General features: G+C 39.4%; 1 protein-coding gene across 4 annotated transcripts in view; it reads right to left on the bottom strand.

Moving 5' to 3' along the window:
• DOCK4 (dedicator of cytokinesis 4) overlaps window positions 1-25,361 on the bottom strand; it is a 368,535-nt gene that overhangs the window by 155,713 nt on the left and 187,461 nt on the right. For all 4 annotated transcript variants that reach the window (XM_087969279.1, XM_087969278.1, XM_087969280.1 and 1 more), the window contains 4 exons: window positions 19,463-19,633; window positions 18,703-18,895; window positions 16,588-16,715; window positions 15,081-15,215 (listed from right to left, as the gene is read on the bottom strand). In XM_087969279.1, the coding sequence (XP_087825405.1) occupies window positions 15,081-15,215; window positions 16,588-16,715; window positions 18,703-18,895; window positions 19,463-19,633 (627 nt within the window). The remainder of the gene's footprint in view (window positions 1-15,080; window positions 15,216-16,587; window positions 16,716-18,702; window positions 18,896-19,462; window positions 19,634-25,361) is intronic.

Raw genomic sequence — 25,361 nt, forward strand, 5'->3', positions numbered from 1 at the left:
AGTTAATCAGCCGAATAAACACATAAAAAAGCTTATAGAGGTAAATACCTGGATTCTGTCTATTTTTATACCAAGCCACAGCTGAAACTGGCAGAACATTTTTGGCATGCCAGCCCAGGAGAGATACTTAGTTTGGAAAGGCCAGAAAGGGAAAAGCATCAAGGTGCTCTGGGATTTCCTGGAGGTGCTTCCCTTCTTGATTCTTCATAGGTCCTAAATTTTGGAGGACCAGGGCTTTTATTGGTTGCCTCTATTTAATTCCTTTTCTACTCTGGAGGGCTGACAACAAGGTAAGCAAGATCTTTTTTTTTTCTTTCCCTCTTAATGTGTGCTTTGAGTAATCTGTGTGATGCAAGAGTATTTGTCTCCCCTAAATTATATCCCACCGTTGACCAGAGCTGGGTGGAACAGTTGGCCTCACTTGCACCTAACCCTCCATGTCTGGAGGTGCTTAGAAAATAAAAGGGGCCAACCTTGTACTCTTGTCTCTAACTGGTTGTGAATGCTTGTGTTGTGTGCCTTTTATATACTTCCTGCTGTTGACCAGGTCTAGGCCTGAAACTGATCTCAGTTGCCTGTGGCCCCCTGCTAGGCTGTTGTGCTGTTGACTTAGGGTGTTCACAATGCAAGGGAGGTCAGTGGATCTCTTGTGGCCCAACAGGATATGTAAGGGGTGTGATTGACTTAGACCCATGGGCTCATCCCAGGGAAAATTTATAATCAGGATGAGTAAGAATAAGGGATGTGCCATCAGCCCTCTTGAATGTGTTATAAGGAAATTTGGTAAGCTGAAGACAAGCTATTCCATTGGTTGATTGGTCTCATCCTTAGGTAATTTCTCCTTAGTCCTAGGTTGCTTCTCTCTTTGGTAAGTTTCCATTCATTGTTTCTTGTTGTGCCGTTTGGTGCTCGGGAAAATTAATTGACCCCCTCATTTTTATAGGAGCCCCTCAAATATTGGAACAATGCTATTTTATTGTGCTATTTTATTGTGAGTTGTGAGCGCTATTTTATTGGGGAGAAGTTTGGCAAAATTGATTAAACAGAAAAAAGGGCATGGTTGAATTTGCTTTTTAAATCTTGTCAGCACTTCTCTTTATCTAGAGAAGTGAAAGATCGTTCAAAAGATCACCAGTATTGTAGAGCTGGGGCAATTTTTGCACTGTCAGTTTGAAATAAACTCAACCTTTCCAATGGAAAGAGCACATAAAAGCAGCAGGGATGACTTTCCTTTCTGTAGTTGACTAGGTTGTGCCAGTTTGATGAAAGGTGGATATCTCAGTTCTCGTCTCCCTGAGATCCTCTGCTTTTTACACTCTAGTGCCTCCACCTTTCTGTCTTAATGTAGCTGCTTAGTGATTTCTGCTGCCGTTGCCTGTCAGTCACATGGATGTGTTTACCTGATGTTTTCCCACATAACCCTGGCATGTGAGACATAACCCTGGCATGTGAGAATTTCACAGGCTATGACATCATTGAAGAATAAACCAAAAAGTAGAGAAAAATAAAGTGGATAAAAATGAAATAAATGGGAACTTCCGGTTTTGCATGGCGGGCAGCAGGAATTCGCTTGTCCGCGATTCCTGCTGCGCTTGCTTGCCAAGGTGCCCCGATCCAAATGGGTCTGGGGGATATGGCTGCCCTGTAGAGACAGCCGACGAGAGAGGGATCCGGACAGGGGTTTGGGGTGTCGCAGACCCCTCCCCAGCCGGAAAACCCCTTTTTCCCAAGGTGGTGGAGCGGTCAGTGATGGCCGTCACAAAGAAGCCTGCAGCTGGGTAAGATTTGTGCTGGAGGAAGCTGGAAAAGTGAAAGTGCTGGCTGAGCCGAGACAATAACAACTCTTAAATACCCTGGAAACTGAACTGTTTGAATTGCCTGAGGATACATTGTTTCCCAAAGAAGATCGGAAAGCTGCGGTGAAAGCTGTTAAGGGAAAAAAATTTTTCCTTCACTCTCCTCCCCATAGAAATAGCAGACGGAGATCTGGAAAATCTACTTGGGCACAGAAGGTAACTCAATTTGAAATTTAAAGCCAAGGGATAAAGGATTTCTGGACATTGGATTTAAAAAACTTAAAATTCTTTTTTATTTTTACAAGGAGAAGGGAAGAGATAAAGACTTATTATAAGATTGTACTGAAGGAGATTGCTTTGAGTCTATAAGAACAGGATTAAAAGACATTAAGACTTCTAGAAGATCATCCTGGAAGTGTGCATTTGAATTCTACCCCAGGAGGTGAAAATATAGAAAGAAGAAAGTGCTAAATGAAACTGTTTGTTCTGATTTGGTTTGCTTTGTGACTTTGAGATTTGTGTGAAATTTTGTTTTAAAAAAAAAGGGACTAAAGACATTAGGGTTGCGTTAAAAAAGAAAAAAAGAAAAAATGGCATTATCTTTTGAAGGACTACAAATGGAATTTCAAAAACTGAAAAAGAGGATAAGGGCTCTTCTGGATCTATCTTTGCTTTTGGAAATGGTGATTTCTACCTATCAAGAAATGCGACGACAGGAAGGCTGGGATGAAGGAGAAGAAGCCATCTTTAATGGACAAACACACTTAGTGGAGGAAGAAAAGCAGAAGTGGGGCAAGGAAAAGATGAACTTAGAACTTAAAAAGCAACCAAGAAAAAGAAAAATGAGATGAAAAAGCGATATGATGTCAGAAAGCAACAGAAAAGAGAAATACAACAGAGAGGGAAGACTAAGAGAGTGAAATTGGAGAGACGGGGGGTCAAAAAGTTAGAATGGAGAAGAAAGAAAGGGGAAAAGGAAAGAGAAGTCATAAAGGCTTTAAACAAGAGATAAGGGGTGAGATAATTTTTTAAAAAAATGATTCTGCAAAAGTACATAAGAATGCATTGTAGACATTAGTATTTGAAGCTGAGTTAGAAAATTAGAATATTATATGATTTAAAAATGTATTAAAGGGAAGTCATGATTTAATTATAGAGTTTAATTTCTTATGAAATATTATCTTTATTGTTTAAGAATTAATAATAGAATTTAATTTCCTATGAAACATTGTTTTTACTATATTATAAATTTAATATTTCTTTTTTATTTGTTTTTAGTTTTATTATTATTTATCAAACTCAATATTATTTGTTTGTTTTACTATTTTGAAATGTAATACTTTGAACATACGGAGCAGAATCAGCACAGAAAATATGTATTATTTTAAGTGTTATTTAGTGGGAAGATAAAAAGTTGTCATACTTCCATCTGGGTTTACAGGAGAAATATTGTATTAGATAGAAAGGATAAGAAGGTGATTGAAAGAAAACGGACCAAAGATGCAAATATAATTATTTAATTGAGATGGAATAAATAAAATAGAATTAAAAGAATGAGTAGGAGAGAGAAAATATATGGAAAATAGAGAATGTTAAATAAGATATGAGATAGTATATTAAGTGAGTATAAATTTTGATTGATGTCTGTATAAAAGAGTTAACTCGGGGTAAGCCTTCCAAAAAGAAGTTTTATGTATTTATGTTTTGTGTAATGTTTGTTTAAGTCTGACAGGATGTGGAAGAATACTAATGAAAATATATTCAATGAGTATACATTTTTAAGGCAGAAGAAATATGATTAAATAGAAGGAAAGGGAGAAATAAAGAAAAGTTTTGAAAAGATATGAAGTTGATTAGATAAGATAAATATATATATAGAAGTGTGATAATTTGGAATTATCTTCTTTTTAAATAAGATGGTTTATTTGTTTCTTCTAGAAAAGATATTTTATGTTATCCTATGTTTTGTTTGTGTGATTAAAAAAAAATTAATAAAGTTTGTTTAAAAATAATAATGAAATAAATGCAGTCGTGTAAGGCATGTGACAAGGCAGTCAGCACCCCTTCGCCTTTAGAAGGACATCATTCTCACAAATGATTTACTTATTTTGTTAGATATTTATCCTGTCCTTATTATTTTATAAAGAACTCAAGGTGAAGAACTTATCTAATATTCCGTCCTCCTCTTAGTTTCCCCACAACCACAATGTAAGAAATGGTTTGGGTTGGGAGAGCATGATTGGTCACTCAGCCATTTTTTTCAAGCCTAAAATTGGACTAGAACTCAAGAGTCTCTCGGTTTCTAGGCCAGTGCCTTACCCACTCCTTCGTTTAAAAAGGAGGAAGGAATGTCAAAATAACTTGTAAGAACTGCATGTGAAAAGAGGGTTGGGGGAAACAAATTTGTAAAGCTTGCAAACATCACAGATAACATTTCAGAATAATCTCCCATAGAATGATGCAAAAGACAATAGATGTTTTAGCAAATTACAATCTGAGATGGACCTGTTAGTAAGAAAGGAGACTAGAATGAGCAGCAATACTTTGCAAGATGCATCAAACCTGAAGTCAAGATGTTTGTTATTTATTTGCGCAAGCCGAGCATTCTTTTTATTTGAAAACTACTCACTCCAGCGAGGTGAGCAGCTGGGCATGACAAAGAGTGGCTGAGAGGGAAGGTGAGGCTGGGCGAGGCAAGGTGTCCCTCGACATGAGTGATGTCGAGTTGGCCACACCCACCCAGTCACATGACCACCCAGCAACACCTATCCAGGGTGGTCATTCGGGCAAAGTACTAGTTGTTAAATTATTTGAATCCCGCCACTGCTTAGGAGTCCATGACACCATGGGAGACTGCTTAAAGGGCCATGAACAAAGATCATGCACCTTTTTGAACTCTTTCAAAGAAATAAAAGGATATTAAAGGATTGTTGGCTATGTTGCCCTCCGGGGCTTAAGCCTTCCATTCCTTAAGCCCCCCACTTTAGAAGGGATCTTGCTATTGGAAGCGGGGGATACCCAGAAGGTCTTAGTTCATAACTCCTTTTCCACTTCCGATCTCTATGCATGGAAGGACTGGCTTGGTTCCTGCATAGCAGCTCTGCATAAATATGCTGATCTGGTCTTGTCCATTATTCGTACTCACAACGCCAATTAGGCAAACCTGCAAGCCATGTTAGAAGTTTTTCTTACATCTGAAGAAAGACATTTAGTATTAACTGCCACAAGGAAAGTTGCTGAGGAAAGAAAGGCCCTTTTTCTGGAAACTGACCCTAAGTGGTCTATTGATAGCTATGACAGCCCACATTATGAACACTTGAAGGCATTCCAAGATCTCATTGTCACCGCCTTGAAAACTGCTGCTCTAAAACAAAAGAACTTAGAAAAAATATATGATATCCACCTGCTGCCCTCAGAAAGCCCGAGTGACTTCCTTGAGCACCTTTATCAGGCCTTTTGGAAGTACAGTGACTTGAATCCAGAAGCCTAAGAGACTTACTGTTTGGTGGATATGCTTTTTATTGGCCAGAGTGCTCCAGACATTAGATGCAAGCTGCAAAAATTTGATGGTGCCTGTCCTCTGAAACAATAGAAAAGCTTCTGGAAGTAGCCTGCAGAGTATATGTGCTAGACCCAAGACTGAAGCGAGGGGCCAAGAGAGAAGAAAAGTGCAGTGTTGTCCTTCTTGCCCAAGCTCTTGGGAAGGCACCTCTAATGGGTGGGGGAGGCAGTGATCTTTGTGGAAGAGGAGAGTAAGAAGTTGGAGGACACCTTAAAGACAAATGTCAACTTGTAAAGCATTTCTGGCCTGCTCTCAAGTTGCCATAGGCAGGAGGAGGGGAAAACTGATGGAGCAGCAGCCACAACCAGAAGCACATTCCACGCATACCTTCTTCAAGGCTGTATTGCAGGCTACCAGGATCAACTGGAGAGGCGTGGTTTCTACAGCCCACAAAAGTGCTCCGTTGGAGAATGAGATTTATGACACACCCTGGGGGGAGGGGGAAACAGGGTCATACGTGGGCCATAAATTACATCAGGGAGATCTGACTTCATCTGGGTATGTGCCGACATGTTGCTCCTAATAAATAATTGGATTTCTTTTGAAACTTTGCTTGAGGCTCATGGTTTAATTTGGGCATCCGTTGGAACCCTGACAGCAAGAATGCACTATCCAGGTTCCAGGTCACCCCAAACCAGCAGTTGCAGCCTTTTGCTTTTAGGCAAGACCATATGTAAGAAGCTTGGCCACTGGGACAGGGAATGCCCTCTGCACAGCCAATAGGTCAGGTTGCTCTGCACCCATGGTTGAGATACCAGGGGCATCAGGGGTTGGGGGACTTTTGCCTTCCTGTCCTTTCCAATACTACTCCCTCTGCACCCCAAGGAAAACTCTAAGTCGGGGGGAGACCAGTGCTCTTTTTATTCAATACCAGAGCTTCACATTCAGTGCTCAATCGTCCATTAGGATGCCCCTCCTCAGAGACTTTGCAAGCAATATGAGCTGGAGGAAAGTCGTTATTGGCAGCCATCTTAGATCCTCTGGAATGTTCTATTGGTGACCCCATCTTCCACACCAATTTCCATACCTTCCTGAATGCCCGATGCCTCTTTTGGGATGAGATTTGCTTGCTAAACTACAAACAATCATCTCCTTCCAAGAGGATCGAATAGAACTCTCAGTGCCTCCCAAACAGGCATGGCAACTAATGGCTCTTCAGATCTCCTCAGAACAGGGCACAATCCCATGTCCCAGGTTTCTGGAATATCTTATGGACCCTGATATATGGTATTCGGGAATCTCTAGACAGGCAGTAAATGCACTGTCAGTGGAAATCCCTTTGCACTCTGATGCACAACCCATCTCCATTCGCCAATACCCTATTAGTCCGGAGGCTTTGCAGGGGTTAGAGCCTATCATTACCAACTTCCTCACCTACAATCTCATTTGGGAGATTGCAAACTCATATAACATGCCGATTTGACCCGTTGAAAAATTGGATGGCTCACTGCTTTTGTCAAGACCTCCAGGCAATTAATCAAATTACGGTGAAACTGCATCAGATGGTCTCCAACCCCTACACTTTGATTAGAAGTTAGGCCCCCATCTTACCTGATATTCAGGTTGTTGGCCTTAAAGATGCCTTTTTCTGTGTTCCCTTGTCTCCTGTGAGCCAGCTGCTTTTCGTTTTCTAGTGGCAGCATAGGAAGCTTTGTTGGACTGTGTTACTCTAAGGCTTTAAAAATAGCCCTATTATTTTTGGCAACATATTGGATAAAGATTTGGTCATATGGCAGCCAGTTGGGGATAGCACTGTAGTAGTCTTGCAATATATAAATGACTTGCCTTTGGCTGCCCCTTCTGAGGGTGATTGGCTTCTAAATTTATTCTAAACTCTCTGTCACTGGGGATATAAGGTTTCTTGAGCCAAGGCACAGCTTGTCCAACAGGAGGTCTGATATTTGGGCTACATTCTGTCATAGGGGAACAGGACATTGTCACCTGAATTAATCCAGGCTGTGTGCCTGCTTAAGCCACCAGCCGTTAAATGGCAACTGTGCAGCTTCTTAGGCATGGCAGATTTTTGCCATATTTGGATCCCCAATTTTTCTCTGATGGTTAAGCCTCTGTACCTGGCAACAAAACACTTGGACAGGGATCATTTTGAATGGACGAAGGATTTACAGAAGACCTTTGAAGAAATAAAAGCTACTTTAATGCAAGCCCCAGACCTAGGGATTCCAGATGTCATGAAACCTTTTACAATGTTTGTCACAGAGAGTAGGGGGAGCAATTGGCATTCTAACGCAGATTTTTTGGTAGTTGGGAACGTCCTCTGGCTTACTTCTCAAAACAGCTTGGATCTAGTAGCCCATGGATGGCCAGCATGTCTTTGGGCCACTGCAGCTGTTGTCCTTCTATTGGAAGCTGTTGAACAATTGACCTTTGGTGCCCCTATTGTAGTAGAAACTCCTCACTCCATCCCAGATTTACTTCCATCAAAGGGAGGTTATTGGCTCACAGCCAATTGCCTTGAAAGATATCAGATAGCCCTCTTTGACAATCCCCATGTCCATTTAAAATGGAGTTGGCAGGTTCAAATCAGTCACTTTTCTTCCCCAGTTAGAACAGGACATTGACCCCAATTGTGTCCAAACCATTGCTGAGGTGTTTTCTGGCCATCCGGACTTGGGTGACCAGCCACTAGAGGATGCAGTTAAGGAGCTGTATACAGATGGCAGCAGCTTTATTTATCAGGGAGAGAAGCTGGATTTGTTATGCTGTGGACACTCCAGATCAAGTACTGGAAGCAGCAGCCCACCCTGCAGGAACTTCAGCCTAAAAGGCCAACCTTATTGCTTTGATGAAAGCCTTAAGAGTTGTCAGAAGGCACAGTTGTAAATATTTTCACAGATAGTAAGCGCCTTTGGCGGTGTGTATCCTTCTGAAAGGAGCAAGAGCTGCTGACAGCCTATGGCACCACTGTTAAATATGGCCCTGAAATAATAAGATTGTTAGATGATGTTTTGTTTCCTAGCAAGGTAGCCATTATGCATGTAAAGGCCAATGGAAAGGATAATAGTAAACATGGCAAAGGAAATGCCCTGATGACCATGCTGCAAAGTCTGAGGCAGAAGACTTCCCCTGTCCCCTTGGTATGTTTGTGAACTCAAGCCTGAGTTTAACTTGGTGGTGGAATCGTATGAATTCAGTTTGACACACTTTAGGACTGGAAGTGGGGGAGACCTGAGGTGGATGAAGCTCCCGCCAAAACAGCATAGCTGGGCGATGAGTCAGCTGCATTCCAACTGCTGCTCAGCCAGAGAAAGGAAGAGCAAAGTTGCCAGGAAACTATTTCATATCCTGGTTGGACAATGTGACTTATTGTTTTGGAAAAATGAGAACCTTTTAATTATAGTGACGTGGAAGCCTGGGAAATTTTCAATACTGGCTTCCACCAGTTAGTGTGAAGATGTGTAATTAAATAAAATAGCTCTTTGAGGAGGTGTCCCAGGCCCTAGGTATTGATTGGCAGCTTTATTTGGCTTACCACCCCCAATCTTCAGGCCATGCTGAATGCGCAAATGGCATCCTTAAACACCATCTTGACAGACTTGCTCAAAGAGATGCATCTCACTTGGGTCCAAGCACTGTCCCTCACTCTCTTGCACATGAGGATAACCCCTAGGTAACGTTTAGGCCTTTCCTCTTTTGAATTAATGTATGGCAAACTCTTTCTTTATCCATGTCCCTTCCTGCCCTGGGCTCCCTGATTATGTTCAATCTTTTGCTAAAAATGTCTCCTCCATTTCCCAAGCTGTACAGGCTCTTAACCATCTGGAGTTGGATCACCAGCTCCACTCCTTCCTTCCAGGTGATTGGGTTCTTGTCAAGTCCTGGACTGATTCAGGTCCGCTGGCTGAGCATCGGAAAGGACTGTTTATCATTTTCCTGACAACCCACAACTGCTGTCAAGGTGGCTGGTATTTGCATGTGGATTCATCATACTTGTCTCAAAGCTTCCTTGCCACCAGATGACCCTGATAACTGGACTGTAACTCTTGGTGCTAAGGATGACCTTGGGCTGAAGCTTCTGTTTAAGTGGCATTATTCCTTTAATGCATGACCAGAAACCACAGAGGTCACTCGTTCACCTCTGGCTGAATGATCCAGTGCCACAAATTCTCCACCCTCTTTCAATGAGTGACAAAGCCATTGTTGCCTCTGCTTCCTCCTTTGTTCTCTTGCTTTGCCAAGCTTTCTTTTTCTTCCCAGGTTATATTGCTCTTCTCCTAGAGCCCAATGCCACCCTTTATGTTTCTTCTCGTTTCCTCCCCTATCTTCTTCATAATTATGTCTCATAGGGACAGGGGTGGGCTGCTGGAGGCTTGGGTGATCCCCTAGCTAAGACACTGCGGGGCTCAGTGAGCCCCCAAATTCCACTCCTGACTGGCCCCGCCCCGGTCGCTAGAGCCTTAGCGCAGGAGCAAAGAGGCCCTGTAATTGCCTTTGTGCCACATTTGCACTCAAGGCAGCCCTCACCTCCTGCCGCACAAGGGAGGAGGAGAGAGATGAGAGAGAGAAAAGGGAATTCTCTTTTGTGTGCGTGCACATGCAAACACAAGGCAGCTGCTCCTCTTTCCTGAGCTGACATGAAGGGGATCGTGGCTGGTGCTGAGCTACCCGTGAAGGAAATTCCAGAGATTCCTTTCTTCCTTCGACCTCCTTAGGAACAGATCAGACATCCAGCCTTTGCTTATTAATGGAGACTGAGTGGAGCAAGTGGCCAGTTTTAAGTTTCTGGGTGTTACCATAAAAGAGGACCTGACCTGGGGTGCCCACTTTGCAGCCCTGGTCAAAAGGGCCCAGCAGAGATTATACTATCTGAGACTTCTCAGAAAATAACAACTGAAAAACTGCTGGTGACCTTCTACCGCTGCACCATAGAGAGTATCTTAACTTACTGCACCTCTGTATGGTTTTCCGATTGCACAGTGGCAGATAGGAAAGCACTCCAGAGGGTTAACTTCATTGCCCAAAATATCATTGGTTGCCCTCTCCCCTCTTTGGAGGGGAGATCTTTATAGTTCCCGCTGCCTTCAGAAAGTTCAAAACATTCTCAAAGATCCATCTCATCCTGGGAATCCTTTTTTTTTGAACTATTACCATCTGGCAGATGGTACAGAATAATAAAAACAAGGACAAATACGCTGAAAAACAGCTTCTATTCCAGTGCAGTAGCTCAACTGAATTCTGCTGTATAGTGCAGTGTTGGTGCGGTGTTGGGGGTTTCGGTTCAATGTGTGGAGTGTGAAGGATGTGTGTTTGTGTTTATTTTCAGGGTCATGATGTGCACTGAAGATGGTGTTTGATTTCGTTGTACAAGGTGCAATGACAATAAACTAAACTAAACTTAGCTTTCCCATCTCATTGCTCTCAGCCTCCCCCCTCCTGATTTGGAAGGGGGCATCCTATGAGTCCAAGAGGGGAGGGGGGCATTCATTGGAGGTGTGCATGGATTGCTTTTTTTGAAAGTGACTTGCTCAGACTGCCGACTTGCTCAGACAGTCGGATAAGCGAACCATAGAGATGCAAATGAAATCTCATTTTCCCTCACTTCCACTCTCTCTTTTAATGATTTGATTGGCACATCTAATTAAATCAGTGATACTTTGTTGCTTGGAATATTCTTTTTTTCCTTTCTCCCTGCTTTTAAAAAATAAATTTGAAGAAAGGCTTTAGTTCCACTAAAAAAAAGAAAATTAAATTGGAAGCAGCCAATGTTATTTTCTAGCATTTTCTGGGATTCTCCTCTGAGTCACTCCAGAAATAAAGGCTGCCCATTTCTATTTCTTTTTCTCTTCTGTTTGTAGTTCTGTCAGAGTATATTCATTAACTGGCAGAGACATGGTTAACAAAGTCAGCAGGTGGATAAGACTAGCCAATGGGAGCTGACAATCTGGGTGTGGTTTGGCTTTGTGTGCTTTGCTGAGAATGGAAACTGACATCTGCTCTGAGTTCCTGAGTTGCTCTTTGTAACTTCCATATTGGAAGAATCTACTACTGATACTGTAAACTTTACTTATTTTTATATAAAAAGAAGTTTAATGAATCCTGCAGAGTCAGTCATCTGTGTGTTTTCTGGACTGGAATTTCTGCTGCAAACAGATTATGGGCCCAACCAGAACCAGAACCAGAACACACATAAAGACTGCATTCTAATTTGAGCTGAGAGAGACTGACTATGTTTTAAAAGGAGAAACAAGACAGAGAAAAGCTTTGCAGGGTGGCTGAGAAAATTAAGGAGAACTCTCTGCCTCGTTTGGGTCAGAAGAATTACATTATTTGGGCTGCAAAGATGTAATGTTTGCTGAAAACTAAAGAGCTGTGGGATAGTGTGGAAAACCCAATCCAAGTGCCCTTAACTGCTGCAGATCAGAGGCAGCATAATAATGCAATGGCTTATATCATCTTAAATTTACAAGATGAAAAAGTTTATCAATGTAGCTCATTTAAAGACTGCAAAGGAGGTCTGGCAAAAATTAAGGACTGTATATGTGAGTGTATCTGCCTGCAATATTGTGCAATTATCATGAAAGTTATACAGAGCCAGTTTGCAACCAGGAGAATCCATTGAGCAGCATCTGGTGCACATGCAAATTTTGTTTGCGGAGTTAGAACAGCATGGAATGCAGATTCCTGAATCTCAGAAAGTGCTTTTGGTTTTGAACAGTCTAGATGACTCGTGGGACATTGTTTCTGCAGTGTTTGAGTGCAAACCAGAGCAGGAATTGCATTTAGAGGTGTTGAAAGCGTGTTTAATCAGGGGAAAAATAAACACCATTTGAAGAGCAGGAACTGCATTTGGAAGCTCTTAAAGCCTGTTTGCTAGATGAAGAGCAGAAATGCCATTATAGAAAAAGCCACAAGGAAGAGAAATCCCTGAGGAGGTCCAAGGAGCAGAATGGAAAATTCCACAGGCTGGCTGTCTCCAGAGAAGAGAAGAGAAGCAGGGGATATCAGATTACAACCCAGCAACAGAAGAGGTGCTTCATTTGTAGAGAAACAACTCATTTAAAGAGAGACTGTTTGCACAGAAGCAAGTTGCAAGGAAGAAACTATTTGCAAGACAAAATAAGCAGTTTGCAAGGAAGACAATTAGCTGATGGACAGGCTGCTGTTGCAAAAGTCAGCTATCGCAATAGAAGAGATCAATGGCTGATTGACAGTGGGGCTAGTCAAACAATTGTTAATAATTCTAAATTGTTTTACAGGATGGATGCAGCTGCTGGAGATGCAGTAGCCTTGGCAAATGCCAAACGAGCTAAAGTCATTGGAAGAGGCAGTGTGCAAATTCCATATCCGGAAACAAGGTTCAATGATGTTTTGTGTGTGCCTGAAATGGAGCATAATTTGCTGAGTGGCTCTAGTTTAGACAAGCAAGGATTTGAGACCACATTTGTAAATGGGAAGTGTTTCATAAAGCACAATGGCAAAATATGTGCAAAGGGCATAAAGCAATATAACCTTTATGTGTTTCAGAGACAAAATATTCAATGTGCACAAACATTTGGCAAATGTGGCAGAGCATGGTTCATGTCTAAGCCTCAAAGTTGTTCAAAAATGGAACAATATGCAGGATTTCGTGTAAAGGGATGTAAGGCATATTTCGACTCTGCAGTATGCAAATCATCAAAGTCCAAGGCATTCCTAGAGAGCAAGAGTAGCACAAGGCAGATAACAAGAACTCTAGAGCTGGTGCATGCAGATTTAGCTGGGCCAATGCAAGCCAGTTTGGGAGGAACAAAATATGCACTGGGCATTGTAGATGACTATAGTGTCAACTCATAAAACATTTTGTATACACATTTTATGGTTGACAACAATTATAGGAGGGGGAAGAGTTTCAAAGAGTAGGCAGCAGTGGGGAATCGAAAGTACATTCCATTCATATTTTCTTCAAAGACTGATTAGATGACTGAAGCTTCTGCCGCGCAAAAATCTAATTGGAGAGCATGATTGATGACTTTTGGCTACGGACGTTTTTCATTGGATGATACACCCAGAGGGGTAGGGGGGAAAAGTAGGATCAAGGGTGACAGTGAATTACGTATCTCAGAATTGGCTTAGAAGGTTAACTTCAAATAAATCTTCTTTAGTTCTGGGAGTGTGGCTCGAGGGTCATGATTTAATTGGAGTAACTGTCGGAATCCCGACAGATAGCCAACTCTCATAATTAATCACCGGGGTGCCAGCGTCCCAGCCTCTTCCATCGCTCCCTGACATCTGGGGTGCGTGGAGAGAAATTCAGGCAGCCATGGCAGAGGCTATCAGGAGAAAGCTTGGCTTCCAGCCAGAAGCAAACAGAAACTGATAGCATAAATACAGAAGGAGGACAGCTCTTCTTAAACTTCAAACAGGAAAAACCTGCTCCATTGGAAGGGGGAAAAAAACAGATAAGTACCTGATGGGGAGATCCATAGAGCAGCTGAGGGAGGGATCTGAACAGGCCACCATTCGAGATGATGGCCACCCAAAACAGAGGGGAATTTTTACAGGGCCTTTTGAAGTGCTGTAGACAAGACCACAGCATTCCTTCTCTACATACCAGAAGAAAAAAGAACCCACAGTGGCAGCCAGTGCTACCCCCATGCAGCAGGCAGTCCCTTCCTGTGTGAGCTAGAGCTGGAGAGGAAAGTCAGCCACCTCAAGTGCAGGCTTATAGAGGGAGACAGGGAGAGGAATGTGCAGAGCCCAATGAACTGCCCCTGTTCAGGAGGAAATTTAATGGGGACCCAGACCAGCTAGCTTGATTCCTTGACTCAGCTGAGATCTATCTGGAATGCTATGGGCCTCGCCCAGCCCTCCTCGTAGCTGCCCAGACCCCGCCCTGCCCTCTCCAGGGTTCCCCAGGCCTTGGAAATTGGCAAAAAACAGAAAACGTTAGTCACAAGTCTGTGTGGGATGTTGTTAGTGGTCATAAGTGTGTGTGCGTGTGCGTGTCTGTGTGTTCATCACTGTCAAAAACCAAAAACAGGTCAAGTAGCTCTGTGGAGGTCAATTGTAAATTAGAACACTTGCTAAGCAACTGGCCATTAAGCAAGGACCATTTATATTTGGTTTGCCAATCACATGGCCACCTGGCCACAACCCCTCAGTCACATGACCACCTAGCCACTCTCAGACAGCAAGTCACGCCCACCCAGTCACATGACCACCTAGTCACGCTCAGTCAGCAAGCCCTGCCCACCCAGTAACATGACCACTAAGCCACACCCACAAATTTGGCCATGCCCACAGAACCGGTTAAGAAATTTGAATCCCACCACTGCTTTTATAACATAGCAGTCCTAACTCTAACATAAAATCATAGACTGCACACTCTTGACAGATAGTAACAGCTCTATAATTTGCCAAAAAATATGTTTATTTGCATCTAATATGAGAAGTTAGCAATACACTGTACTCTTTTGGAACACTTATTATCAGTCCTTTAATCAGTGAAAATACTACATACTGGTACTATAAGTATCCTAACAGTTCAGTTCAGAATAATCACATGCCAACTGAATTTAGTTTCTGATCAATCTGCAAATTCAAATGTGGGTTCTTTCAACGTTTTAATCTAAGAGGAGCAAATGTAAACAGGAGCAACTTGTGTATACATGCACACATTTTTAGACCCAAATTTTGTTTTGTTTTTTTAAAAAAGAATACATAGTAGGAAGGAGATAAATCAATAGTTCAACATTCACGATAGGTATTTCTGCTGTAGTTCTTACTGTAACATCCTGAAACTGAAGCCGCATAGTAGAACCTGCTGCTTGCGGGCAGCTTGTGACCTCCAAGATGGTTCTGAGTAATACATCTAGTAGACTGTTCACAATTACGTCTATTTCTTCCAATACTGACTTATCCTTTGATTTAAAAAAAAAAAGAAAGACAAGATCATACAGATTAATGTACTGAAAAATAAATATAATAATCCCATTTTGTTGTAAAACAAATCATACTATTAATAGGAAGAATTAGATAGTGCATGCTGGAGTAATTTACAATATATTTATTTAAACTTTTTCTATGCAAATACTTCCATGGAGAAAATCTACATGATTGCCAGGAGTCAAAATCAACTGGATAATCAATCAGTCAATCAATGTAAGGATGATATAACTGGTTCCAAAATATTTAGAGACTTTTAGGTCTTAGGAAAAACACTAAACATTATTCGGTAATCATTTGGCAGTCATTTGAGAATGTAAGGGTTAGGGTTAGGGTTAGGCTGATACCTAATACCAAAGACTAGATACTGCATTTCGTATTAGCATTAGCTTCTGAGCCAAACAAAAGAGTAATTCCACATAACCCATGTTACAGTAACACAAGCAGATTGAAATTTAATAGATAAAAAAGTCAGATTCTCAGGAATGGATATGTTTGAAATAGATAATATGTTTGAAAAAGAAATTGAATTGTACTATAATTGATCAAAATAAATGTAATAAGACACAGCTATAAAAATGAAAGCTCTAATACAGGGGTGTCAAACATGCGGTGTCACATTGTTGTCATGTGACATATTGCAACATTTCCCCTTTGCTCAACCAGGGGTGGCCAGCATGTGACGCATCTGGCCCATGAGATGCGAGTTTGACACCCCTGCTCTAATAGCTTACATGCAAGGGAAATATATTTTCAAATTATCAGAAATAATAACTTCATAATACTTGATATTGGTCAGAATTTACTTCAAATATTATAGGAGAGCCACATTAGTTTACAGTGGCAAAAAATCAAAAGTAGTCTAGTATCATGTTTTTGGACGATTAATTTTACTAAAAGGTATTTAAGTTTTTATGAACTTCATCTCACTTCATCAGATACCTCTGATAATATGCCCAGTATTATGAAGTTGATGAACTGAAGCTGAAGCAAACTGATAAAATAAATATATTTTAAATTAATAATTTATTCTCCCTCTTCCAAAAATATTAAGCATTTTTAATATTTCTGAACCATAACTTTTTTTGAAAAAAATCAATACTATTTTATTTTTTTCAAAAAATTGATGAGATATCTAAGCCAGTATCAACCCCACAAAATATAACTTTCTAATAAAAGTATAACTGTCTAATAACCTTTCTACAAGTATTCTGCATGCACAGATACATTATAGACAACAATGAAACATACTAAAGGAGCATCTTAATAATAAACTTTGGTCTTCCTTCCCTTTGAAATAGACTTAACAATTAAAAGCCCATTTTCTGTGATGTTCCTTCTACTTACAGAACTATTTTTCTTAACGAAGGAAGATATGTTGCTAAGGATATGCGCACACATGATCAGATCTTTTTGCTCTTGCAGGTGCATATAAAGGTGATGCAGAACTACTGGAAGCAAAATATACCGAGACTCTGGAAGACAAAATATATACTGTGGATACTATCTTTTTATGATCCAGTCTTTTCAGTGGTTAAGGATGCAAACTGAGCTATCAAAGGACTACATTTAATTTTTGACATATAGGTAGTCCTTGACTTGCAACTACATCTGGGATCAGAATTTCCATTGTTAAGCAACATGGTTGGTTGTTAAGCGAGTTGCACCCAATTTTACAACCTTTTTTGCTACAATTGTTTAGCAAATTACTGCAGTTGGTAAGTGAATCACGCAGTCGTTAAGCAAACTAGCTGCTCCCATTGACTTTTCTTGTAAACTGAAAAGGGAAAAGCATTATTAATACTTTCTTCACTAATTTTAATTTCAGTAACATGTTGATAAAACACTATTCTATTTTGGTAAATTCCAGCTTAATATATTTCTTTTTAATGTGATGTACTATTTAAATATAAATATTTGAATAATAAGAGTATTGCCTGGATGAGTACATTCTTCATGTAATTACAAGACAAGTTTGACTCTTGTCTTTGGGCTTTACTATGGAATATGCTCAGTACCTTCAAAAAAGGTACATTTAAAAATATTTATAAATATTTGAGTTTGAGCATGTAGTAAATCCAGTCAAAGCTAATGGGGAGCCATAAATCAGTTTTGGCAGCAAGGCAAAGTTAACTTGATGTTGTGCCACAGAACATCAACTGTTGTGCCCTGCAACTCCACTTGTCTCTACACTTCTGGCAAAGAAAACCCCAAAACATGTTCCCCTCCCCTTCAATGCTATACAAGTCTGACTAGCAGATAAATAGCTTTAGAACAGAAAGATATTTGTCTTTCAAAGCTTTTTGATCAGTTTACAAATGTATTCATCCACATATGTGCAACATATGTGAACAACTGTAGAACATATTGGTTCTACAGTTATGTTTCTGCACTCTGTATTGAGTCTGTATTCCTGAGATGAGCATGGGAAAGGCTGTGTATGATCCACTTTAGGTCTTATGAACAGAAAAGAGGAGAAAAGCAGCTCAGAAAATGGCAGCATTCTGAGATTTGTTCCATTAGGAGTGCACAGAAAAAAAAATGCTGTACTTTTTTTATCCATAGTACCAGGCCAAACTTGATCCTTTTTTTGTGTCCTGGCTTCCCACCATACCAAATTTGGTTCCTTTCTGTTTGGAGAGTTATCTTTCTGATAGACAGACAGGAAGACAGAGTTCCATCCATCCATCCATCCATCCATCCATTCATCCAGGGGTGGGATTCTACAGGTTCGCACCTATTCGCTAGAACCGGTTGTTAACATTCTAAGCAGTTCGGAGAACCGGTTGTTAGAAGAAACTACTGGCCTAATCCCGTAAGGAAGGCAGGAAAGAAACATTCTGGTGTTGCTTACAGAAACTGCCTCTCCGTTAACCCTTATTACATTCTTGGCAGGACTAGACTTCCTGTCTCAGGAACTTCTCTGGAGTTTTTTTTTTCCTCCTTTGCTGGTACTTTGCTTGTGTGGAGTGACCATTCAAAGTTACAATGGCACTGAAAAAAGTGACTTATGACCATTTTTCACACTTACAACTGTTGTAGCATTCCCACAGTCATGAGAGGCCAGGTGAGGAGATGCGTGCCTCAATGTGAGTGATGTTGAGTTGGCCACACCCAGCCAGTCACATGACTACCAAGCCACGCCCACCAACTAAGCCACACCCACAGAACCGGTTGTCAAAAAATTTGAATCCCACCCCTGCATCCATCCATCCATCTATCATATTTGTATAGCTGCCACCTCACATGAAAGTAACTCAGGGCAGCATACAACACGTATATAATTGGACTGCTGGACTTCTGGTCCTGCAAAAAATTATTCAAGGGCTTCATGCAGATTCACCATACCAACTTTAGTATAAAGTTCAAATGTGATTACATTTTATCCGCTTTATATACAATCAGCATGTGTCAGGAGCTATTTCAATATTAGTTAATTAGCAATGGTATTTGCGTTTCTACCTGGATTGGTATACAATTGGCTTTCCACTATTTTTCCAATGCACTGAAGTTTCACTGCTTGAAGAGAATCATCCGCATTTGTAATGATTGGCAAGCTCCTTAGAGTATCACATACCAAATTTGCTACTTCCCTCACATCAAAGAGCTTTAACAATTCCGAATATATAGCTGGGAAAGAACTGAGAAATATTGCCTGGGAACAAACACAGAAAAAGTTAAGTATAGTACAAATCTTCAAACAGACAGAAAAAGGAATTAAAACTTTATTTGAATTTAATTTTAAAAAGCATACCTTTTCTAATTTTCCAAGAAAAACAGATACTTGGAATTTGCTCTTAATAGTTTTAATTTGTTCCAAGGAAAAAAAAGAGTATAAATAATATTATGAGTTAATTTGCAGTTTTAAATAAATATGAGAAATCCAAGGACTATGGTGAAAATAGAGAAAGATTAGAATTAAAAAACAAAACAAAAAATAGCTAACTGCAAATTGCTGCATCTGAATCATGGAAGACAACTGGAAACAAAACAATACTATAGCTTGTTAATTTAGCCAAAAGTTTCATACAGAAAGACAGTACTGTCAGATGTTTGATTCAACTTTTGTTACCAATACATGAATAAAATGAAATGAAATGAAAATAGATCCGAAGCATTAACATGTCACATTTAAACACTACTATGTTTTTATGTTTCAGTTACCATGCACAGAAGCCAAGTGAAGAGTAACTGTGTAAGGCACTATTTTTGCAGAACTTACTTGGGCCTGAGATAAAGCATTGGTTCCTTTAGTTTCTTGGGAAAGGAAGAATCGTACTGACATCAAAAGCTCTTGAATACAACAGCTGAATTCCTCCTCATTTTGTCCACCAGTAGCAAGAGAGAATAGCTTCCGAGACTGAACTATATATTTAAATATATATTCTTGGGCCTATAAAATAAAAATGTGTGATTGTATATCATTCCCGCTTATAAATAATAAACATTCTTCTAAATAGCACTAGTTAGATAGCGTATAGCCTAAACCTGAAAATGCATAACTCATATCACAAGAGGGCAACTTTCCATATTAACTCTTTGCTAAATTCATTGATTTTTTAAAATGTCCAGCCTTTCTAAATTAAGGGGAATTGAAAGCCAGTGTTAGCCTGGTCATCTACGCTTCACTTCAAGCTTGCTGCCAACTGCCATGGAAACAATAAGGGGGAGGGAAGCAATGGGTATTTGGGAGTTGGGAAACATGTAGGAGGTAAAACTGGAATTTCTGAGAAGTGATGGAGAGGCCTGGACTCCGAGAGGTCGGCTTGAGTTTTTATAGCTTACCAAGAAGTAGGTTATGATCTACTTTATCTAATTCCTTGCTAAAGTCTAAGTATACTATGTCCACAGCATTTTGCTGGTCTACTAATTTAGTCACTTTATCAAAGAATGAAATAGCAATAGCATTTAGACTTACATACCACTTCACAGTGCTTTACAGCCCTCCCTAAGTGGTTTACAGAGTCAGCATATTGCCCCCAACAATTTGGGTCCTCATTTTACCCACCTCGGCTAAGTCACCTTGAGCCTGGTGAGATTTGAACTACCAAATATCTGGCAGTCAGCAGAAGTAGCCTGCAGTACTGCACTCTAACCACTGTGCAACCAAACCAATAAGATTGGCTTGGCATGCTCTGTTTTTAACAAATCCATGCTGGCTACTAATTATAACTTTATTTGCTTCTAGTTGTTTTCAGATTTGTTTTTTGATTATTTTTTCCAGGATCTTCCCAATCATATTAGACTGATTGGTCTGTAGTTTCTTGCAACTGTTTTTTCCCCTTCTTGAAGATGGGAACCAAATCAGGTCTTTTCAAATTCCTGAGTGCTCCAGCTCCTTCAGAACTTTGAGGTGTGATCTGTCAGGTCCTGGTGATTTATATTAATCAAGGTCAGATAAGTGTTGTCAATTAGCTTGCTGCTTGGTGTCATAAAAAAGTGGGGAGGGATCAGTGGAGAAATTTTCATTGCAGCTTTGCAACTACGGCCTATCTCTCCAAGGTCATTTCTGTTAACTCTGGTATGCAGTAGCCTCTGGTTGTCTAGCTACAAGGGATTTGGGCTGTACAGTTTGTTTCAAGTTGCTGTTTTCACGTGCTTTGTCTCAGAGCTTGACTGGAATTTCTTGCTTTCGGTTCGTTCCTACTAAAAGTACTTTTCTCTAAATCTATGGAGCCAAGGATTTTCCTTTCCTAGAAATGGACAGATGGAGCCCTAACAGGTGTTCTCTTACCATTTTCTTGCTTATTTTAATTTTTATTTCTAGTTTGTCTTTTATAGTAGGTTTTTTTGGTAAGTTGGGCTATAATTTCAATACTTCAATGTATAATAGCAATACTTACGTTGCTATGTAAATTACCTGCAGACCAATTGGGTGGAACTCCTGCCTTTCGCAGAAGTAGCTTTTAATAACTTGGTACATAATAGCACTGGGCTCACCCTATTCAAGGTAGTCACAGGAATTGAGTTCATACTGATGCCAGAATTTATGAGGGAGCCCCCACTTCCATTGGTAATGCTAGCTGAATGAATGGACACCCTAAAATCTGCCGGGGGGAATGTGCAAAAGGCACTGAATAAAGCCAGAGAGTCACAAAAGAAACAGGAGAAGAGCTGGCTGGAAAAGAGCTCTCCAGAAGGAATTTAGGATTGGGGAAAAAGTATATCTATCTACTAAATACTTAAAGTTGAGGCAACCCTGTAAGAAACTGGGTCCCAAATACATACGGCCTTTTCCAATCATTCAGATTAGAAACCCAGTCACGGTAGAATTGTGGTTGCCAAAGGTACTTAGGCGAGTTCATCCAGGGTTCCACTGTAGTTTGTTAAAACCCTTCCTCAGTTCTAAGTTGAGACAAAGATGAAAGGGTGCCTCCACCTTCTGTTATAGTGGGAAGTGAAGAACACTATGAAATAAAAAAGTTACTAGACCCACTAGAAACAGCATCAAAATTGATAAAAAAGATAGAGACATATGGAAAGGTGGCTGGTTTGAAAATAAATAAAGATAAGACAAAGATCTTGACAAAGAATATGCTAACAAGACAAAAGGAAGAACTGGCAGACCTAATGAAAATTCAGGTCACGAATAAGATCAAGTACTTGGGGATATACTTGACAGCAAGATGCAGTACACTAAAAGAGAATAATTATATCAAACTTAAGCAGCAGATAGCGCTAGATTTGGCGAAATGGGAAAATTTACAACTGTCATTAATAGGGAGAATATCAACAATCAAGATGAATATATTACCCAGAATTTTATATTTGTTTCAAACAATTCCAATTAGGCTTGGAAAAGACTACTTTGAAGATTTAAATAAAATTGTGTTGAAATATATATGGCAGGTAAGAAAGTGAGAATAAAGTTAAAACTTTTGCAAGATGCTAGAATAAGAGGAGGATTTGGTTTGGCTAATTGGGAGTTGTATTACCAAGCTACAAATTTGATGTGGGTTAAGGAATGGATAACATTAAGAAATACTAGATTGTTGACATTAGAAGGACATGATCTGTTGTTGGGGTGGCATGCTTTTCTATGGTATAAAGAAACTAAAACACAGGGGTATTTTAGAAGATATTATATACAGGAGTCTCTGTGGTTAAACTGGGAGAAGATTAAAAGACAATGTTGTTTGAAAATTCCAGTCTGGCTATCGACTATTGAAGCATTTTCTTATCCTATAATATACAAAAAGGAACAAACAGATATGGTGAAATATTGAACGAAAAGGGTGAACTCAAATCTATACAAAAACTAGAGGAACAAGGTATAAAGATGAATTGGTTTTCATATGTGCAAATACATTCAAGGTATGATAAAGATTCTAAAACAGAAGGTTTCTATGATAAACTGACTGACTTAGATAAGATTTTGACAGGTACTGATGAAAAGGTGATTAAAAAAATTGTATGGATACTTATTAGAAATTAAACTAGAAGAAGAACAAGTTAAAGAAACTATGATTGCTTGGGGGAAGAATGTTGGATATGGGATCGATTTAGAGAAATGGCAAAAATTGTGGTCTCAAAATTATAAAATGACAATGTCAACAGCATATAAAGAAAATTTGTATAAGATGTTTTACAGGTGGCATTTTCCCCCGACAAGAATAGCAAGAATGTTCAAGAACAAATCCGAAAAATGTTGGAAATGTCATTAGACACCTGGCTCATATTACCATATGTGGTGGACTTGTGCGGATGCTAAAAAATACTGGACTAAAATCCACACATGGTTGGAAAAAAATGACAAAAAAACATATAGATTTGAAACCAGAGATATTTTTATTGGGAATTTTACCTGAAATATATAGTCAAAACTTGAAATACCTGATTGTAAATGTATTAACAGCGGCTAGGATTGTATTTGCTAAAAACTGGAAAAATGAGATAATACCATCACAGGAGGAAATCATTAAGAAAATATTGGAATGTGCTGAAATGAGTAGATTGACATTTGAAATTAGAGAACAAGATGATAAACAATTTTATAAAATTTGGGATCTATTCTATCAATGGTTAGACAATAAAATATAGTAATGAAATATGTAGACTTTTAGAAAATAATAAATATATTAAGATATATTCTTTTCTTATTATATCTACAAAATGATTCTAGGATAGATTTGGGATGATAATATGAACTGTCATAAAACAAATTAAGTAAAACATGATTATTTCATAAAACATGAATGAATAAAAGTATAGTCAAATGATTGATTAATAATGATATTAATGTATTTAATATTTGATTGAAAATACGAGATTATATACAATGTAATTGTAATTGAAGACTACGAAATGGAAGCACAAAACAATTTGTAAACCAACCGGCACACTGTATGTATATATATATGGAAGATGACTTGATGTTTTTATGTTTTGTTTGTTTATGTTTGTTTTAAAAACCAATTTTAAAAAAAAGAAATAAAAAAATTACTGGACTCAAGTTATTTTTATTTTATTTTATTGAACTTTTTTCTGTTTACACATCTCAATCATCTTTAATAGTACTGAGGTATCTTTGTTACAAATACACATATACATTTCTAATTATTCTCTCTAATTATTTATATACATTTCTATACCTTCTTCTTATCTCTACAATTCTTATTCCTATTGTCCATCCATTCATACCAATTTTCTCATACAGCATAATACTCTGAATCTTCTTTACCTTTTAACTCTAGGGTGAGTTTATCAATTTCCGCACATTCTAAAATCTTTTGGATTACTAGACCTTCTGACGATATGCTATCCTTTTTCCAGCATTGTGCAAATGCGATCCTCACTGCTGTAGTTATATGCAAGATCATATATTTTATCTTTTTATTATATTTCCCCTTAATTATCCCTAAAAGGAACAATTCTGACTTAAATTCTATTTGACAGTTTGTTATTTTGTACAACCACTTTTGTATTTTAATTCAATACTTTTTTGCTTTGGGGCATAACCACCATGAGTGAAAGAAGGTACCTTGTCCCTGTTTGCATTTCCAACAACTTGGATTCAGATTTGGGTACATTTTTGCCAACCTTGTAGGGGCCAGATGGCAATGAAAAAACATCTTATATTGATTTTCCTTATATGCAATGGATTTTGTTCTTGTATAGTATTTTTATCCAGTCCTCAAGCTCAATTTTATGTACGAAATTTCGGACTTATTTTAAAGGGGGATTACAATACTTAGTGCATACTTAGTGCAGTGGAAAGGATACCCCTCAACCGAAGCTGAGTGGGTTGCTGCCCATAATGTTAGTGCAGATGAACTAGTCAGAAAGTTCTATGCTAAATACCTGCATCATCCAAGGGGACAATTGACAGCTAAAGATTCCTGAATAAAGATGTTAATCTGTGTTTGATATTTTTCTAGGTCTAACCTTCCTCCAGAGGGTTGGTATGCCAAGATTGAATTGCATGACTTCCTCTGAGCTTCTATCGCTATTCAACTTGTCATTCAAGTGGGACGAGGGAGGGGTGGAATGGAATGCTAAAATTTTGTCTATGGACCGTGAGAGCCTGAACCCCATCAAGATTATTACTGCAGGTGTTAGATGGAGGAATGAATTGCTCCCATAACAAAAGGAAGTTTTATAAATGGACAATATGAACACTTAGACGTGGGGAGAAAGAATCTGTTGTTTAACTAAGCAGTTATTTATGCAGGAGACCCAGAACTATTTTTGCTTCTGCAGTTCCAAGAGGGTGTATCCAATATAGTTTTACTTTTGGGAATTCAAAACTCTCCAGAGCATTTACTTTTTTTTGGGTTCGCTAAGTCAGACAGAAAGCACAAAAAAATTTCTGGATTTTATAGTTGTACCAGGAATGGAGAGACCCCCCCTCCTGCTTGAACTGCCTTGGCAGTTCCAGAAATGGAAACCTTGTGTGAACTAGAGAAGAGGGCTCATCAATCATCTGATTGCATCTATATTCAAAGGTGGCCAAAAAGGGGAAAGAAATTCCAATATCCAGAGGCAAGAAAACCAAAGAACCAAAAGAGCTGGGGCAGTTGTGCAGGAGCACCCAAAAAGTGAGCCCAGAATCCCCAAGGACTACTGGAATCCATGGGATCGGCTAGACCACGGGTGGCAGGCCCAGTGTTGCTGCGGGAGAA

The sequence above is a fragment of the Notechis scutatus genome, chromosome 6 (genome assembly GCF_049901735.1).
Source record: "Notechis scutatus isolate UNSWTSFEM ecotype Mainland chromosome 6, rNotScu1.2, whole genome shotgun sequence".
Taxonomy (NCBI): domain Eukaryota; kingdom Metazoa; phylum Chordata; class Lepidosauria; order Squamata; family Elapidae; genus Notechis; species Notechis scutatus.